The 20,864-nt window shown below is 35.0% G+C and overlaps 1 protein-coding gene across 1 annotated transcript in view; it reads right to left on the bottom strand.

The window, feature by feature from the left end:
* Positions 1 to 7,626: 7,626 nt before the first annotated feature.
* The window catches only part of LOC126100674 (uncharacterized), a 99,811-nt gene continuing 86,573 nt past the window's right edge, over positions 7,627 to 20,864 (bottom strand). The window contains exons 4-5 of the mRNA XM_049911293.1: positions 14,366 to 14,541; positions 7,627 to 8,521 (exon numbers count right to left, since the gene is read on the bottom strand). Of these exons, the coding sequence (XP_049767250.1) occupies positions 8,368 to 8,521; positions 14,366 to 14,541 (330 nt within the window). The 3' untranslated portion in view covers positions 7,627 to 8,367. The remainder of the gene's footprint in view (positions 8,522 to 14,365; positions 14,542 to 20,864) is intronic.

Below are 20,864 nucleotides of genomic sequence, written 5' to 3'. Positions count from 1 at the left end.
TATTACTGACAATAATGTAGTTAATTGAGACAATGAAATCGGAGAGGATAGTGTTCAGAGTAGTGTATGTTCACCCTTTCATGGATTTGAATGAAATGTATCAGCCTTAGAGAGGTTAGTTCAGTTAATGGAACAACAAAAAAGATCAATTGAACAAAAACCTTTTCTTGATTCTATCAATAAAAAATTAGACAACCATAGAACCGAAATTTGCGAGACAAAGGAGAGTTTAGATAGATGCTGGGAGAAAGTAGACGAGAATACCAAAAATGTGTCAGCTATAGAAGGGGAAATTGTTACCTTAAAACAGGAATACAAAAAATTCGAAGAGAGGCTAGATTTCGTGGAAAATTTAGAAAAAGTTGCTACTGTTGAAGTGTTACAATTAAAAAAGCTCAACAAAGATTTGGTAAAGAAATTCACTGAAACAGACCAAAATGTACAAAATTTCACTAAAATTGCAAATCAGAATTTTGTACAATTAAAAGAAGGTGAAGGCACTTGTTTAGGCGAAATTTCAAACTCCGAATCTAAATTTCAAGAAATTGAAGATTCCGTTGCTGTGAAATCTTTCTAGTCCATTGTGGAAAAATGTTAACATAAAACATTTTCAGGGGAGGGAAATATACATCCAGTTCATTTCTGTTCCAGATTAAGGATAAACTTCAAAAATAAAATGAATGATAATTTGAAAATTAAATTTTTTAAAACGTTTTTAGACGGGGAGGCTTTGTCATGGGCAAACAAATCAATCAAACCCGAAATGTCATTTAATGAGGTAGAATGAGCTTCCATGAACAAATTCTGGTCAGAAACTAAACAAACCAGTATTAAATCAGAATTTTTTGAATGGGCCAAATTTCAAACTGGGTAGTGGATGCATGAAAATCTTTTGTGAACAATAATTACAAACTTTGTTGCATCTTGACAAACCAGGATGATATGATCCAGATAGATGCATTAAAATTTAGGTTGCCAAACAGGGTACAGTGGAGTCTTTTCTACGGACCTGATGATACAATTGAAAAATTTCTTAGATATATAGATAAATTGGACTTAGCATGGGAGAGAAATGACAGATGTACTGACAGACCTGTTGATAGCAGGAATAACAGTAACACAGCTTTCAATGATCATTTTAATACCAGATTCAGAAATTATGACAGAAGAAATGGGGAGAGGAATGATAGGCAGAGACCAGAGAAAAGGAATTTCGAATTAAGAAATATGCAATGGGGACAAAATCAGGGAAACAGTAGTAACAATTTTGAAAATAAGAAGTGGTCTGGTAAACTAAGACCTGCCTCTTTTGGAGCCTGGCGAAATGGGGCAAATAGACATGAGAATTATAATCAGGCACACTGTAGTAATTTCAGAAGGGGAAGGGGCAGAACAAATAGGAAATACCAAAATTTTGTACCCAGAATACAACCTGAAGTGAACAGAATGAAGTTTTTGGTAGGGAATTTCGGGAATTTTTTTTTTATCTGAAAACAAAGATGAACAAAAAAGTAGAAAATTTGAATTAGAAGAAAACACTTTGACAAATTTCTTTAACAATAGTAATGCAGTAGTAGTTGTTGATAGTAATGAGAACAGATCTGATGAGTATTGTTTAGTGAGAATGTTGAGTAACTGTGAAATGAGTGAAAAAGCTGATATGCACGCTTTCCAATATCCCAATAGAAAATTCAGGATATTTTAATTATAAGAATACTTTTTCCTGGAAATTTGCATTTTATAGATTTGGGTATACTTGAACCATATGCCTAAGGAATTGAAGTGCTTGGCAAATTTTATGTTGAGCACAGTCAAACTCTGTATTTTGCAGGTTAAGTGATGTCCCAAAATCATATTAGGCTGCCAGAAAGTATGTGATACAAATATAATTCCTTATCAGCTTGAAATGATATCTCAAAGAAAGTGCAAGCTGGTAATCCGTAAAAAGAGCGGCAGGAAAATATTTTGTTCATAGAAGCACACTCAAATGAAAACCAAAAGGTTGTATGTACAGCTCTTTAGAAGGCTGCTTGCTCTATCACCAGAGGAAGAACAATATATTAAACAAGTGATCAATACTGTTATGAAGAGGAACTTTTTTAATCCCTTTGGAAGTGAGATTAATAGCAAAACAGTGCTAAGATAAGAAGGCAAAAGTCAAAAAGAAGTCAAAAAATAACCCCCCATTAACAAATTGGAACCATAAACTCAAAAACTATTTCAGTTGACTGTTACAGGAACTAGCGTTGTTCCTCCAAACCCAGAAAAGGTGTTGAAATGACTGCCAAGCTCAACAGGCGTGTAGCCAAAATAATGTCTGATTTGTTCAAAAATTACCTAAGTAAATGAAGATATGAATCTTCAACCCCAAAGAGATGCAGCAGATGACTCAATGACAAACCTTAAAAAAATGTAGATGACATATATTTCCAAACAACTAATGTTTCTTATTCAACATTAAAAAATGCTGTGACTCAAAATACTGATACCAGCACAGATATTAATCAGGGAGACAGTCAACCTGCTAATATTAACAATGATTTGGAAGTTGGGACTTCATTTTGGGACAATAAGGTTTTCAACTCCATTGTGGAAGATGGTTAGTGAATTTTGTGTTTAACAAAAGGAGTGAACTATGATTATTTCTTTAACATAATGAGTAAAACCTGCAATTGATGATGAATGGAACCTTAAAAAGAAGATTTCATGGAAGTATTTCCAGCTCCAGTTGTTGTCAGGAGAAGACACTGATTCTTTTATATATCATCACATGTTCTATCACAGTAATTTCACTAAAGCATGCTGCTGTAGTTTTTTCTGTATACCACATTATGTTTGTTATAATTAAAACAAAATTATGTTTGAAATAAAATCTGCTCAAAGCTTAAAAAAATCATTAATAAAAATATATTCTTGCACATTTAAGGTAAAATAATTATTTATTTATTTATTGGTCCAAGAATCAGTTTTATACATTGTTTGTACATGTGATATAGGACAGTGGTATATCTAGTTAGTTTACAGTACAGTAGTCATTTGACTACATTGTTGATATAATAAAAATGCATAATGATGTAGGTTGGTGTACTACATTGCTTCTACGTGTGATAATACCAGTTATTAAGTGAGATGACATGATAAGCACAATGTAAACTATATTATGAATTGACAATTAGTGAAATTTGGTAAATGAGGTTTACTTATTATGATGTTCCATAAACTCAGACATAGAATAGAAGCAGCGATCAAGCAAGAATTGTTTTAACTTTATTTTAAATGCATTTAATGTTGGTTGCATTTTAGGTAAGAAGGCATGTGGTTATATAACATAGGTCCATAATGATACACGCCTCTGTTGCATAAGTTTGTATTTACTGTGTTACTGTGTAGGTTCATCTTCTGTCTGGTTTCATATGTGTATATATCATAGCTGTGTTTGAAGAGATTTTCCTTTTTTAAGATGCTGCCTTATGTGAAAATTACTATTTCGTATATATACAAGCAAGGTGGTGGAAATATTTTCAGAGTTTTAGAAAGGGGTCTACAGGAATCCTTACATTTAGCTTTTTTTTATCACCCTGATAATGTTTTTCTGTATTTTAAATGTTATTGTAGTATTTGTGGAATTCCCCCAAACAATTATTCCGTACATAAGTAGTGACTGTATACTGCAATAATACCAGTCAGCAAACAGCACTGATGAGCAGCTTGTATTTTGAGTGAGGATTCTAACAGCATATGCTAGTGAATTCAGTCTCTTATTTAAATTGTTTAGGTGTACCTCCCACTTCAGATCTGCCTGAACATGCACACCTAGAAATTTTGTATGACTGACCTTCAACACATTTTTTCCTTCGATAGTGAAAACAGGGTTTGCAGGATGGAGGTTTTGTGTGGTATGAAAGGTAACAGCCACAGTTTTTTCAGAATTTATGATGAGCCTATGGGTCTTGAACCAGTGTGTTAAGGTACGCATAACTGATACTGCAGCCTCCTGCAGATTTTCCTCATTCTGTGATTTAATTAGAATATTAGTGTCATCTGCAAACATTACAGTGTTTCCATCATGTATTTTACTAGCCAAGTCATTTACATACAGTAGAAATAGTACAGGTCCTAGAACTGACCCTTGTGGGACTCCATACCTGATTTTCTGCTCATCACTGTAAAAACTAGAAATTTTTTGTGTTTCACTATCTTCATGTTTTATTTCTGTAATCTGCTGACGATTACTTAGGTACGACTGGATACACTTCTCAGACGGGCCTCTAATTCCATAATTACTTAATTTACGCAAGAGAATGCCATGATCAGTTACATCAAAGGCTTTACTTAGATCCAGAAATATCCCAGGTACATGTTGTTTATCATCCACTGCTTTTAATACTTCATTTAAGAAAGCAAAAATTACTGACTGAGTTGGTTTTCCAGCTCTGAACCTATGTTGGGAGTCACTTATCAGCCTCGCTTTATTTAAGAAAACTGTTAATTTTCTAAGGAACATTTTTTCCATAATTTTGGTGAAGCCTGACAAAACTGAAACTGATCTATAATTGTCGATATCACTTTTTGCACTATTCTTATGCAAAGGTGTTACTTGTGCAGTTTTTAAAATATTTCGAAATACACCACTCTCGAAAGATGAATTTACTATGTCTGTTAGTGGTCCCACAATAAATGTTGCACTAGCTTTGATAATAGCATCTGGTATTTCATCAACACTGATTCAATATTTATAAGGTAATTCTTTTAGGATTCTTGACAGTTCCTCAGGTGTTGCTGGATACAGGAATAATGTGTTTGAATGAATATTTTGATCTGAGTGACTGGTTGGCTGTTTGTCATGGTGTGTACTTATTAACTGCTGTGCTACATTTGAGAAATAATTGTTGGAAGCACTAGCAACATGTTTGGGGTCAGTTAGTTTATTTTTATTCATAATCAGCTCTATATTACTGTGATTAACTGGCCTGGTACCCATTTCTTTCCCTATAATTTGCCAGGTTGCTTTAGTTTTATTCTTGTAATCATACAATATTTTGTCATTTTCTAGTTTTTTTGCTTCTGAAATAACTCGTGTTAGTATTCTTTTGTATCTTTTGAAATATGCAATAAAGTCAGGACTGGTATTATGCTTGGAGTACTCATACAATCTCCTTTTATTTTGACATGATATCCTTATCCCTTTTGCAATCCACTTGTTTGTTTTTTCAGTAGAGTTCAACATAGTTGTTTCCTTGGAAAAATCCATTTCAAATAAAATGTTTGAATGTAGCCATAAACTTATCATATTTCTCATTGGTCTCATTACAGTCATATAAATCTTTCCAACTTTCACCCTCTAGGAGAGAACAAAGATATTCCACATTTTTTATACTGAAATTCCTTACAGTGTGTTGTATTCGACTGGGAATTTGATGTCCTGAAACATTCATTGCAAGAATTTGAGCATAGTGATCACTAAAACCCAAGTTTACAACTTGTGTGTTATAGGCATATTTGTACGTATTTATCAAGATCTGATCTATAATAGATACAGAAGTAGGTGTTCCTCATGTTGGTTCAGTTACCGTTGGACTGATGTTGAACGATTGTAGTAAACTTATATTGTCCTCTCTGAATTTATTGGATTTCGAGAAATCAATATTAAAGTCACCACATATAATTATATTTTTCTTGGGAGAATGAATTTCCTCCAAGAGTTCCTCCATGTGATTATAAAACATGTTTTTGTCTCCATCTGGTGACTTCTATACACAAATAATAACTGTATTTTGCCTTGGTAATTCAGCAATAGAGAGTTCTATATCTTTTTCACAGGACAGTTTATGGTATTTAGTTACACTATTGAATTCAATATTTTCTTTAACATATATACAAGTCGTTATTTTCTTACAAAACATGCTTGCAACTTTGAACTAAGGAAGGTATGTTTGCTGTAACATATCTTGTTTGAGCTAGTGTCCTGTAAAGCATAGTACAGAAATATCATTTAGATCATTTAATATTATTTCTATTTCATTTAGTTTATTCAGGAGCAACTGAACATTTTATGGAGTAATTTAAAGTTAGGGATAGGGATGGAAACATTTCTTGCTTGACCACTTACCTCACTATTTGAGGTAGTGTACTTAGTGGTAAAAAATTCTCATGTTTTCATGGGATGGTCATGGTATTTGCCATGTGGCTTGCTGGTTCACTGTTTGTGGGTTCCTGCCTTTCTTCTGTCAAAATGTTCCCAATTTTCACTTTTTTCCCCTCCTTTTTCACCCATCTGTCCATTAACGACTGCATTGTTGCTGCATTTAATGGTTTGAAATTTGACTTAGTGTGTTGTTATGACTTTTGTTGGGCTTATTTTTTGTTCTATAATGGTACATAACTGTCTGTTTTTTTGTGGGTGGCACTTTCACTTTGATACTGGCACTTTTTATCTGATTGTCCATTTGCGTATGCTTTTTTCCTGTACCGGTACTTGGTTTTCAGTTTTCGCCATGTGTATTTAATGCTTGTGTGTTTAATGTTTGAGGCTCGAGCAGCTACATATAAATTCTGACTTGAGTCACACATGTATTTTAAATGAGTAGCTCAAACATATCCATCAACTGTGTGCAACTTGAGTTGCTAAAAAACAATTAATAAAAAAAAATAAAAATAATAAAAGTGCAGTAAAGTCACCTGGTGATGTTTAGTACATAATAAGACATCATGTGAAAGATAAATGTAAGTTCCACAATGTAAATTTCTTTTACTGAAAACACTTGAAACTTCTGAAGTCGTTCAAGCAACTCCAGTTTACAGTAACTGAGAAGGCAGCAACATTTTAAGGTATCAGCTTTCTTTCCGTTTTACCCAATCAAATGTATGACTTGTGTAAATAACTTCAAACAATATAGTGGTAGTTTATTGTTAATACAATATGCAGATTAGCTTAATGTGACTTCCTAGTCTTTTGCTAATATACACCTCAAATTTGTATGTATCCCTGAATGTTCTTCTTTATGTGATCTATAGAACATGATGAACAAAAGAATGAATGTATCATAGAGCTGCTTCAATTACAGTAAATCACAGTATTATAAATCAGAACAGGTGTTGTTAAACACAATATGATGATGTTTATTTGTACCACAACATTAGTATAAAAACAAAGACCTATACTGAACAGTCTGCATTCACACTGCCATTATTTTCCACTGTAAGAAACTCTGTACGATGCAACATTCATCACAGTAAAGATCTCATACTGATATTCCTCTTCCAGGGAATTTAACTCAGTCAAGAATAACTAAATGTTTGAAAGGTACTTCATAGTTCTCCTTTTACAGGAGGTGGTGTTAGTGTGTGTCACAAGACATGGGCAACTAAACATTTTCCTCACATGGTATCCCTTGAGTATTTTAATTATTTGATGCAGCATGAGAATTATGAAGTCATATCCTATATTATTTCACTTTTCTCACCATAATAAGAGACTTCTTGCAGTTGTAAAAATTGCTTGGAACTCTGTTTCAGCATATTTGAATTTTAATGGAATTCCATACAACCTCAAGAAAACAATTAGAACTATTAATGTCTAGATGATGGATAATTTTTGGATAGGGGATACAATAAAACAGTTATCTCTGCAACAAATAAAAACTTCATAATTTAATCAGACATGTTTGCACAATGCTTTAACATGCTACACAAAAGTTTACAAAACTCAACAAGATAACAAGTTAGAGACTAGACTTATTTATAAAAAATGTATAAGAAAATACAAAAATATAAAAAAAACTTCACATCACTCTTCAAATGTACACTGTAATCTTGCAGCTGGAAGACAAAACTGATGATTTCATACTTAGATGTGTGCAATTTGTAATGTCACTGATATAGTGCATTTGTGCACTGGACTATTTCATTCTCAAATTTGCAATTAGATTATTGGTATGATAATCGTTTTCATGATTGCTAGTGGGATGTTCAGTGTGCACATATGTTGAGAAATAGTCATGATAATGCCAATATGAACATCTATATAGGATGTTCACTCAGAAGGAGACTGTAACAGTTTAGCAAAATCCATTCATTGTTGGAGGAATGTCACTTGGATAACAGAAAAAAAACCTTGGATGTTCTAAATCACACAACCTGTATTACAACTGGCCTTAAAACTTTTGCAATAAAATACTAAATGGACCACTGATTATAAGTTTTGTTGGGGAGAATATCAGCAAGGTTTTGCAGAACACTTGAGAAATAAATATTTCACAATTATGCTGGGTATTATGAGCACTGTCAGCTTGAGTATAGTAACAGACCACAACTCCAAATTTTCTGGCACACTGTTTTCCTGTGGTATTTGTTGTTAATGAGATCATATTATCCAACAACTCCAGGCTGTGCATGGTACCCTGTATGGGGATCAGCAGAGTAATTGACTATATGCAGTTTACCACTTTTGTCATAGAATCCATAATGCCCTTTCACATTGCCATGTGCATCACGCTCCTCATATCGGATCAGTCTGTTGTGCCTGTTGTTTTTAAAAAGAAAAAAATAAGAACACTGCATTGCTTCCAGAAATACATCAATATTTTTCAAGCTGCCATTAAACAATCTCAAAAATAAGCAGTGGGGTGTAAAGCAAAAAGTGATACATAAAAATGCAAGATAGTAGTCAAAATATTTTCTTACAACTGTGAAATTAATGCCTCTCCCACCTTATGCTATATGTTCATGTAAATCAAGTATTGGTCAGAAAACTATTATCAAAAAGAGGGCGAATATTGTATGAAATCATTTTGAAAATCATTGTTTTATCAAGAATGTCAGCATGTATTATACAAATAATATGAAGACAGTTGGGATATTGCTTAATACTTTGGATCCTAAACATACAATGTAAAGTATACTGACACATTATGTATATATTGATCCTTTAACCAAATTATCATTTGTAGCAAAATACTCTTTCCGCATGCAACAAGAACCATATAAGCTACTGAAAGCTTCAATTATACAGTAAGCAGGAATTTCTGCTGATCAAAAAATTCCTTGTGGTGGAATTAATTAGAAAGGTAAGCACTGTCAGTGCTTAGTACTCAACATTTCCCTATGAATATCTAAACTTTTGATGCAATTTCTGTGGTAAATGTAAGAGTCTTACAAGAGGTTCTAATGTCAAAGACAAAAGATATGTAATGTACAGAGGAGGCAGATCTTTGAATTAGGTACTTAGAATATCTAATGAGTAGTTGAATATTCATCATCAAACATTGTATGTAAACCTAAGTAAGGCAAAAATAAGATTTGTCAGTTGTTGTACTTTACTCTATGAAAGCAAAAATATTGAAGATATGTAATTAGCACCCTCATCTGCTGCATTATTCTACTAGTCAATATAAATGAAATGTATGATACTTCCATTATGAAACTTACCTGATTTTATTTTTGTTACTAGTTGCACTAATCTCAAATTATCAAAAACTTTAAAAGAAAATATCAAACATTGGAATGTAACAATATTATGAAAAAGAAAGTTGCTACTCACCACATAGCAGGGATGCTGAGTCACAGAGAGGCACAACAAAAAGACTATGCTTTTGACCAGCAAGGCCATCATCAAAAACAGATCACACACACACACACACGCACGCACACACACACACACACACACACACACACACACACACACACACACACACACACATATGACTGCAGTCTGTGGCTTCAGTTGCCAGAGACTGCAGTCACATTTGTGTGAATTGTGAGAGAGAGTGAGAGAGAAAGAGAGAGAGAGAGAGAGAGAGAGAGAGAGAGAGAGAGTTGTCTATTTTTTTGAATGAAGGCCTTGCTGGCCCAAAGCTTATTTGTGACAGTCTTTTTGTTGCACCTATCTGCAACTCAGCATCTCTACTATATAGTGAGTAGGAACTTTCCTTTTCATAATATTGTTAAAAGAAAATATAATTTTAATTAAATGTATAGGACCTTATTAGTTACAATAAATGTAGATAATTTACAACTACAATACTGGAAATTCCAGCTTAGAAACAAAAAATTAAAATGCAAATAGAACAACAAGTAACCTACAACCAATTAATATATGATGCTTTGTTAATGTAAGAAAAGAGACAGATGGGCTTCTAAGCTACCACTCTTTTTTATAGTGTAAATACATGATACAAAACACCAAAACAGCCACCCCTAGTCACAGTGTTTGAGTGTCTTTAGAATCATGCATTTGAATGTATGCACTTCTCTAGAAAAGGAGCTGTAGTTTAAAACAAGTTAATTATCCATGGTGTTAAATGTGTTAATGCAACAAATATCAATCAGCAATAGATGTTTGTACTGTTTCCTCACTTTGTCCATTTTTAATGATACAACTTAGACTCCTTGAAATTATTCATCAGAGCCAAAAGGAAAAAGTTGCCTGCATTGCAATTTAGGAGTTTAATGTAAAACTTTATTGGAATGGTCAGATTATATTGGGAACAATGTATGAGCAACATGTGAGTACAGTTGCAAATAAATGGCACACACACAAGGCTAGCAGTGCATTCTCTTGTGTGGGCAGATGGGCAGTGTTGCATAAACGTTAGTAAGGAAGACCTGATAAATGGAGTGAGAACATGAAATCAGTTGACAAGATGCCTTGCAAACATCATGTAGCACAATATCAGTATTTGACTTAGTTCAAATGGGACAGAATGTTTGGTCATTGAACATTGGGTTTGTAACACTGTTAGACCAGCAACACATGTGCCATTGTGTTAACTTCTACTGTTAAAAAACCACAAATGGCACAGGGTTCAATGGGCATATGACTGCTATGGTTGGTATCTTCAGCGGAAAAATGTGCTGTTTTTGGATAATCCCACTTCAACTTGTTGCACTGTGATGGTTATGTTTGTGTTAGACACTGCCATGGTGACCAGCCTCCACTGTTGGGCAGCATTAAGGACAAGCACCAAGTGTGACAGTTTGGGGCAGTATATTGGGCACAGCATATGATATCTTCTTTATTGAGGGGCATTTGAATGGTGGCCAACAGCAGGGAGGTTTTAGAGCCTGAAGTATTTCTCTCCTTAAAGCAACTCTATATGCCATATTTCTGTAGAACAAAGCTCTGTTGTATGCAGAGGAGGAATAGTCTAGAACTTCGCTTCCCTGATCTGCATATTCACCTGACATCACACACCCAGTTGGTCACTTCTCATGGTACCAGTACTGATGTATTCTGGATCTGCATGCAAACTATGTGTGGAGTGATTCCCATGGAAAATATCCAGACCCACTCGGATTCCACATCTTATTGTTTAGAAGTTTTTTCTGCCACATATGGAAACTTTATCCAATTGTGAATTCTCATGATCAGAGATTCTATACATTTTTGGAAACCTAATAATTTAAGTTTCGTAGTGTACCTAATCTATGTTAAAAAGTTACTTTCACTCAAATGTATCCATCTTTTCTCCACCTTGCTGTTGCAATTTTTACAAATGTAAATGCATACAGAATGGTTAATTACTCATTAATTAATTCTCTTTCATACTGTTCATGTCATAACATAATAAATAGTTAATTGATTACAAGGACACATTAAACAAAGTAGGGACAAATATTATATAAAGCCTGCAAGCAAACTATAAATTATTATATTGGATCTAAGTGTACACTGAATACAGCATACATCCTAAATTTGAAGTTGCAGGAATGTATTCATTGAACAGCAGCTTCAGTGTCTTTTATCAGGAAACTAAAATTCATAACTAGTTAGCAACGTACATAAACACAATACTTTATTCACTGTTTGTAGTTTCATGCTTTAAATATAAAATGACCAAATGTTCAACTATGTAAAACTGATGTCAAGTCTCTATTTGCTAGTAAAGTTTAATTTTTTCAGAAAACTTTTGTATCTGATATCTTTCTGATGTGCAGACTTCATGAATAAAGTAACAATCCTTTGGAGACAAGACTTTGAGTCTCTGACATAGCTTTTCTAAGCTAGGTTAGAGCTACATCTACATTCACATCTATGCCTACACACAGCAAGCCACCTTACAGTGTGTACCAGATGGTACTTTGTGCACTATTGTCACTACCTCCTGCTCCAGTTCCAGTAACATATGGTTACTGGGAAGAACAATTGTACTCTGTGTAGACTTGAACCTCTCTAATTTTATCTTCATGGTCTTTACATGAAATATACAGCGTGTACATAAAGTCCCGGAAACTTTCAATTATTTATTGCACAAGAACTAAACATTGTACAGATGTCATACATTTTGCATTTTGAAGAAAAACTCTGATTTTTTTTTTTCTTTACAAACATTCGATATGCGAACCATAAGTGGCCCAGCATATGTCAATACAATAATCAAATTCTTGTCATATCTGTCCCAGCATGGCATCATCGACTGTGGCAGTCACTTCCCGTATTCTCTGCCGAAGCTCTGCTACATCATATGATAGAGGTGGTACATGCACCAGATCTTTAATGTGTCCCCACAGAAAAATTCACACAGAGTGAGATCTGGTGATTGGGGAGGCCATTTCATGAAACAGCTGCCTCTTTTGTAGCACGGCTGATCCATCGATGCGGCAGCTCCATGTTCAGGAACCCACAAACTTCATCATGAAAATGGGGTGTTAGTGGTAAATGGCCTTTATTGTTGGTGGCTTCTTACCATGCTTGGTTCTAAACATCTGTTGAACAGCTGTAGCACACTTGTTTTTGTCAAACTCCAACACAAAGAAAGTTTGCTCCACACCTGGACTTGCCATGTTTGTGACTAGTGCTGACTATCAGCAAATTAGCAAACTATGCTGTGGCGGGGAAAAAAAAAAAAATCTTTCAGGGTTTCTCTCCAAAATGACATATGTATGATATCTGTACAATGTTTGGTTCTTGTGCAATGAACAATTGAAAGTGTTCCCAGACTTTAAGTACACCTTGTACATAGGAGGAAGCAATATATTGGTTGACTCTTCTAGAAACATACACTCTTGGAATTTTAACAGTAAACCATACCATAATGCAGAACGCCTCTCTTGCAGTGTCTGCCTCTGTAGCTGATTTAGCATCTCCATGATGCTTTTGTGCTTACAAAAGGAACCTTTAACGAAACATGCTACTCTTCTATGGACCTTCTCTATTTCCTCTATCAGTAATCCTATCTGGAGCAGATCCCAGTTTCATGAGCAGTTTTCAAGTATTGGCCGAATGTTACTCCCTTCATTGATAGTTTACATTTCAGTAGGATCCTTTCAATGAATCTCAGTCTGGCAACTCCCTTACATGCAATTGATTTTGTGAGGTCATACCACTTAATATAGCTCTGTTCTTAAACTCTTAGATATTTTATGGAAGTAACTGCTTCCAGTGATTGTTCTGCAATCATGTAATCATATCTTTATGTCTATGTATTCACAATATGTTACATTTGTTTATGTTGAGAGTCTATTGCCACTCCTTGCACCAAGTTTCAATCCTCTGTAGGTCTCCCTGCATTTCACTACAGTTTTCTAGCATCATAACTTCTCTATACATAGCTGCATCATTCACAAGAAACTTCATGGAACTGCTGACATTCTCTACTAGGTCATTTACATATATATTGTGAAAGTAACGGTCCTATCGCTTTCCCTTGGGACATACCCGAAGTTACTTTTATGTCTGAAGACTCCTATCCCGAATGACATACTGTGTTCCCCATATGGGGAAAAAGAGGTTAGTATTTCAGCCTTTTCTGTGTCATTCTCTGTTTCTGTGCCATTATGGTCACATAGTGTCTGGACAGATGGCTTTCATCCATTTACCAATTTAATATAAGACTAAACCTTCAAATTTTCTGTCCAGTCAGTATATAGAGGTTTACTTTTGAATTTGTTTAACAGTTCATGCACAGCCCTTCTTATGCTAATTTTGACTTTGTTCAGTTTTTATTTGTTGCTAAGGCTTTTGCTACATTTAAATTTATAGTGAAGCTCTCTTTGCTTTCATAGCAGCTTTTTAAGATGGTTGTTGAACCATGATGTGTCTCTTCCATGCTGCACAATTTTGCTTGGCACATATCTGTATAAAAAAAATTGTAAGATGCTCCTGAACTTTGACCATTTTTTGCTCAGCACTGTTAGTGCTGGAGATGAAAATTTTGTGTGGACTTGCCGGTAATCTGAAACCTGTCTCTTGCTGCACTTGATAAACAGAAACTCATGCTATCTTCCTTTGGATTTCTATTTACAGCATTATTCAGTAATGCTGTAAAGGCCTTATGGTCACTGATTTCCTGTTGTGTGCTCCCTGTTCGATAGCAACTAATTCAAAAAGTTTAGATCTGATAGGGAGTAATAAACTTTGCTTACTTACACATTGCCTGTGTCAAATCCAAATTTGTAGGAGTTTGGTCCATTTTGACCATGCATCTGAAATTCAACTCGATCTCCTCCACTGCTGAGATGAACAGCATCACCCAAGTGTTCATCACCCAAGTTTTGTGTGCCTGCACCCGCAACAACAGCAGAATAGCTAGATTCTGCAGGCTCCTGCAAACAACAAAAAATCAGTCTCTCCAGAATATACCTTCTGCATGCACACTATGCTTAGAGAAAGTTAATCAGTCATAAATCATATTTTAGAAAGAAAACTCCAGATTAATACTAGCAATAATTGTGAAAATATTAATTAAAAATCCTATGGGAATATTCTTAAAACAGCACATACCTTCCAGAAAATACTGAATTGAACTTGTATCATTATCAAGTATTTTTCAGATCAAATCTTTTATTTATTTATTTATTTATTTATTATTTGTCCCGTGGATCAAATCAGTACAATGGCTTGTACAACTGATATGGGATAAGTCAATACAAATATACAGTTTACAGGAGTCTAAAATAGTAAACAAGAATACAGAGGAAAGATTATTTTACATTACCTACAAAATTATGTTACTTAAAGTTACAGCTTTACAGAGAATTGTTACATGATGTGACAAAACTGACTTAACAACATTCAGCTTTGATACTTTATCATGCACTAAGACAATTTTGATTCCAAATATTCCTGGATGGTATAAAAGCATTCTTTTAATAAAAGAGATTTCACTGTCTGTTTGAATTTATTTATTTCTTGGATTTCTTGTATAAAAGTTGGAAGATGATTATATAATTTTATTCCCATGCACTTGACACCATCACTGTACAGTTTTGTTGAGTGGGGAAGTATTCTTAGAGAGGTTTTTGATCTTGTGTCATAATTGTGGTAGTCCATATTTTTGCTAATTTTGTTGATACTTTTTTTGGTAAAGAATAATAATTCTAATATGTATTGGCATGGGAGGGGCAAAATATTTAGTTTCTTAAATAATGGTTTACTAGTGTCTCTTTGTTTTTTGAACATAATTGTTCTGACTACCTTCTTTTGCAGTTTGAATATCTTAATTGATTCAGAATTTTGGCCCCAGAAGATTGGCCATTATACTTACAGAAATAAATACTATACTGACAAATCCATCAAAAGTTATGAAAGCATGCATAGTACACATTTAAGCTATTGCCCCAGTGAATGATAATGATCATTAAAAATACATGCAATGATGGCTGGCACTTAAATACCATAAATTAATCATTAAAAATTAAATTAAAGATCAGTTCATCTGTGACACACTTCCAGCAACAATAAGATTCTGTAGTCACTGAGGCAACATTATTGACCAATGTAACAAGTTTAAAGACGTTCTGACAACCATGTTGATATCTTTTTTCTTCTGTGTAGCTTGTGTAGTCCAAATTTATAGCTGTCTGTCTCCTTTAGTTCTAGGTCTCCAAGCTTGACAATAATGTTGTCCAAAGTGTGTTTTTTGTTTGCTTGTATTTGCATGTATATTGTTTCGTTTCCATTTATTAATCGATTTTTTTCCCTGGAATGATTGTTTCCACTTTACATATTTAGTGAAGTCTTCTTTTGCAGGTCATCTGTTACAGAACCAGTAACAACCAATGAAGTGTCATCTGCATACATGACTACATTATCAGATACTGTTTTGGTCATATCGTTGACATAAAGAATGAAAAGTAGTGGACCACGGATGGATCCTTGAGGAAACCCATATTTTGCATTTTCAAAATTTGAAAAGACACTTGTAATATTATTTTTCACTTTTAGCTTTATTTCTACACACTGCTTTCTATTTTTCAAAAACTATTTAATGATGTCTACTGCTTTCCTCTTCTACCATAACAATGAAGCTTTTTGAATAGGATGTCATGGCATACACAATCAAATGCTTTAGACAGGTCCAGGAACATACTGCAGACTTTCTTCTGTTTATCAAGTGTTTCAGTTACAAGTGTTATGAATTCAGCTATTGCTATTTTGGTAGATTTGCTCTTTTTCAACCCCTGTTGTACATCGCGGGGAATATTGCATGTTTGTATAAAATTTAATATTCTGTCTTTTATTATGGTTTCTATTATTTCAGAGAGTACAGATGTAAAACATCAGTTACAGTTCTGTAATTTCCTGGGTCATTTTTGCACTCTCCTTTATATATAGGGATTACTTTACTCTTTTTCAGGAATGTTGGAAATATTCCTTTTTCTATAGATAAGCTCGTCAGACAGGCAAATGGCTTTGTTACCCACTGTACACAGCATTTAATTAGTTTATTGGGTATACTGTCTAGTCCCTCAGTGTTTTTTGCTTTTTGATTATGTATTATTTTTTCAATTTTTGATTCATTGGTTGGGGTCAGGAACAAGCATTTTGTCTCATATGGATTGTTTATTGTGTTTATTTTAGAAGTATAATTTTGATTTATTAATTTGTCCAGAACTTCAACATAATGTTTGTTTAAAGTATTGCTAACAATTTGTGTATCTCTGAGTTCACTCTCATTTACCTCAAGTGTTACTTTAGCAGTTTTTTTTCCACTCCTACAACTTTCCTCACTTCATTTATGTTTGTTTACTTGTTTGTACATGTGATATATGACAGTGTTAAACCTAGTTAATTTACAATACAGTAGTCATTTTGACTACATTGTTGGCATAATCAGAATGCATTTAATAATGTAAGTTGGGGTACTACATAGCTTGCACATGTGCTAATAGCAGTTATTAAGTGACATGACAGGATAAGCACAATGTAAACTATATTATGAACTGACAAATAGTAAAATTTGGTAACTTAGGTTTACTTATTATGATGTTCCATAAATTCAGACAAAGAATAGAAGCAGTGGTCAAGCAAGAACTGATTTAACTTTATTTTGAATGCATTTAATGTTGGTACGCATTTTAGGTAAGAAGGAAAATGGTTATATAACATAGCTGCAGTATGATACAGTCCTCTTTTGCATAAGTTTGTATTTCCTGTGTTCATTTGTGGGTTCGGCTTCTGCCTAGTTTCATATGTGTATCATAGTTGTGGCTGAAGAGATTTTCCATTTTTAAGATGCTCCGTTTCATGAAAATTAGTATTTCATATATATACAAGCAAGGCAGCAGCAATATTTTGAGAGTTGGAAAAGGTTTTAATGAGAGACCATTTGGTGTCAGTGATATTTATTGAGGTTGCTATCTTGTTTTCAAAATATGTCAATTTAGTTTCTTTTATTAGTTTGATGTATGACTTCTTCATTTCCTTACATGCATCCATATATTCTTGCATTGGCCTTAGCCAACAATTCTCATACATGCTTTTCACATCTTCCCTTTTCCTTTTTACCTCTAATGCGACCCAATTTTTATTATGCTTCTCATTTGTTTCCATGCATACTAATGGGCATGCAACATCTCTGTAATGGCCTAATTATTGCAGAATGATTCCCAGCCTTTATCTAAGTTTTCTGATAAGTATACTTTATTAGAGCCTTTGTAGTCTAACTATGATTGTTTGCTTAGTTTGTCTAAACTCTTTAAATATCTTTTTCTGGCCTTCCTGTGTTGTTAATTCAACTAATACTCATAGTGGTCTGTATTGGTTGTATATATGACCTGTACAGTCTGCCTGTTCTGTGGTATATTAGTGATTACTTGATCTATTAATGCTTCTGTATTTTTACAGCATCTCATGGGACTGTCTACTGCTAAATTAAGCCCATAAGTTTTAATCACATCTTGAAAACTCATTGTATAATAGTTGTCTTTTAGTGTGTTAATATTTAGGTCACCAGCTACAATAATATAAGGAAATTCCCTGCTAGCCTCATCTATGAGTGCCGCTAATTCTTTTAGAAATCCATTTATCTGATACATATCAAACATGCGATTGTAAATCAATCATGCAACTCTTGTGGCAGGCATTATGATCAATTATTTGTGATCATCCCACAAGTTTTTCGTTGTGAGAGTATTGTCCAGAGACAAGGTCACTTTAGTGGGTCTGATGAAGCACTTCTTATGGCCTGGTACTAAAGTCATTACAGATGGGTTTCAGTCGTACAAGATTCTGAAAGCTGAAGGATTCAACCACAAGTTCGTCAATCACTCTGTAGAGTTCATGTCTTTGGATGACCCCAGAGCGCACATGCAGAACATCAAGCAGCTATGGAAATCTGTGAAGTCTTCCATTAAAAGAGAAGGATGTCCAGGACCAAGAGATGAACTGTACTTGTTTCAGTACCTCTACTTCCACAACTTGCTTTTGAAGGGAAAAGTTAATGCATGTGACACTCTGCCAATATTCTTGCACGGGCAGAGTTTACCCAGGCTAAGGCATGTTCTGACATAATAAATACAGGGTGTTACAAAAAGGTACGGCCAAACTTTCAGGAAACATTCCTGACACACAAATAAAGAGAAGATGTTATGTGGACATGTGTCCGGAAACGCTTAATTTCCATGTTAGAGCTCATTTTAGTTTCATCAGTATGTACTGTACTTCCTCGATTCACTGCCAGTTGGCCCAATTGAAGAAAGATAATGTTGACTTCAGTGCTTGTGTTGACATGCGACTCATTGCTCTACAGTACTAGCATCAAGCACATCAGTACGTAGCATCAACAGGTTAGTGTTCATCACAAACGCGGTTTTGCAGTCAGTGCAATGTTTACAAATGCGGAGTTGGCAGATGCCCATTTGATGTATGGATTAGCACAGGGCAATAGCTGTGGCGTGGTACATTTTTATCGAGACAGATTTCCAGAATGAAGGTGTCCCGACAGGAAGACGTTCAAAGCAATTGATCGGCGTCTTAGGGAGCACGAAATATTCCACCCTATGACTCGCGACTGGGGCAGACCTAGAACGACGAGGACACCTGCAATGGACGAGGCAATTCTACGGGCAGTTGTCAATAACCCTAATGTCAGCGTCAGAGAAGTTGCTGCTGTACAAGGTAATGCTGACCATGCCACTGTATGGAGAGTGCTACGGGAGAACCAGTTGTTTCCGTACCATGTACAGCGTGTGCAGGCACTATCAGCAGCTGATTGGCCTCCACGGGTACACTTCTGCGAATGGTTCATCCAACAATATGTCAATCCTCATTTCAGTGCAAATGTTCTCTTTATGGATGAGGCTTCATTCCAACGTGATCAAATTGTAAATTTTCACAATCAACATGTGTGGGCTGACAAGAATCCACACGCAATTGTGCAATCACGTCATCAACACAGGTTTTCTGTGAACGTTTGGGCAGGCATTGTTGGTGATGTCTTTATTGGGCCCCACATTCTTCCACCTATGCTCAATGGAGCACGTTATCATGATTTCATACGGGATACTCTAAGTGTGCTGCTAGAACATGTGCCTTCACAAGTACGCCACAACATGTGGTTCATGCATGATGGAGCTCCTGCACATTTCAGTCGAAGCTTCTCAACAACAGATTCGGTGACTGATGGATTGGTAGAGGCGGACCAATTCCATGGCATCCACGCTCTCCTGACCTCAACCCTCTTGACTTTCATGTATGGGGGCATTCGAAAGCTCTTGTCTACGCAACCCCGGTACCAAATGTAGAGAATCTTCGTGCTCATATTGTGGACTGCTGTGATACAATACGCCATTCTCAAGGGCTGCATCAGCGCATCAGGGATTCCATACGATGGAAGATGGATGCATGTATCCTCGCTAATGGAGAACATTTTGAACATTTCCTGTAACAAAGTGTTTGAAGTCACGTTGGTATGTTCTGTTGCTGTGTGCTTCCATTCCATGATTAATGTGATTTGAAGAGAAGTAATAAAATGAGCTCTAACATGGAAAGTAAGCGTTTCTGGACACATGTCCACATAACATATATTCTTTCTTTGTGTGTGAGGAATGTTTCCTGAAAGTTTGGCCATACCTTTTCTATCTGATCTAATTTACTGAATGCATACTGTACATTCTGCTGCAAGATTCTTACATTAGAAATGTTTATGTTAATGTCGATTTTCTATGGTATCTTTCTTTTTACCTGCTGGCACAAAATATCCTGCTCCTTGAACTGCTTTTGCTTCTGTGTTCTTACTCCTCTCCCATATCTTGCCTGCAGGACCTATGCCACAGCTTCTTCTTCTGCAGGTTACGTCACAACTTCTTCTGCTGTTGATGACACTGCTTTCCTTACTTTAGAGGGCAGAGTGATGTATTCTCTTCTGTTCTTCCATCTTGTGACTGTTTTGAGTCCACTACTGGATACAGTATGTGTCTGCTATTTCTTCCCTCATTGACACTAGTATAGGTCTATGTACCTATTTTTGTGTGCTGCTGATTTTTTTCTAGTATTTATTTGCACAGAATTCGTTTACCATAGTTGCTTCTGTGCAGACCATGCTTTGTGAAACGCTCACTGAGCTTGTTGCTTAAATAAATGTAACATTAGAGAAAATGCTACATATCTTCCTGAACATTGAGCAGCTATGGAAATCTGTGAAGTC

The sequence above is a fragment of the Schistocerca cancellata genome, chromosome 9 (assembly GCF_023864275.1).
Source record: "Schistocerca cancellata isolate TAMUIC-IGC-003103 chromosome 9, iqSchCanc2.1, whole genome shotgun sequence".
NCBI lineage: Eukaryota > Metazoa > Arthropoda > Insecta > Orthoptera > Acrididae > Schistocerca > Schistocerca cancellata.
The sequence above is the reverse complement of the archived record's forward strand: the minus strand, read 5'-3'. Positions and strand labels throughout refer to the sequence as shown.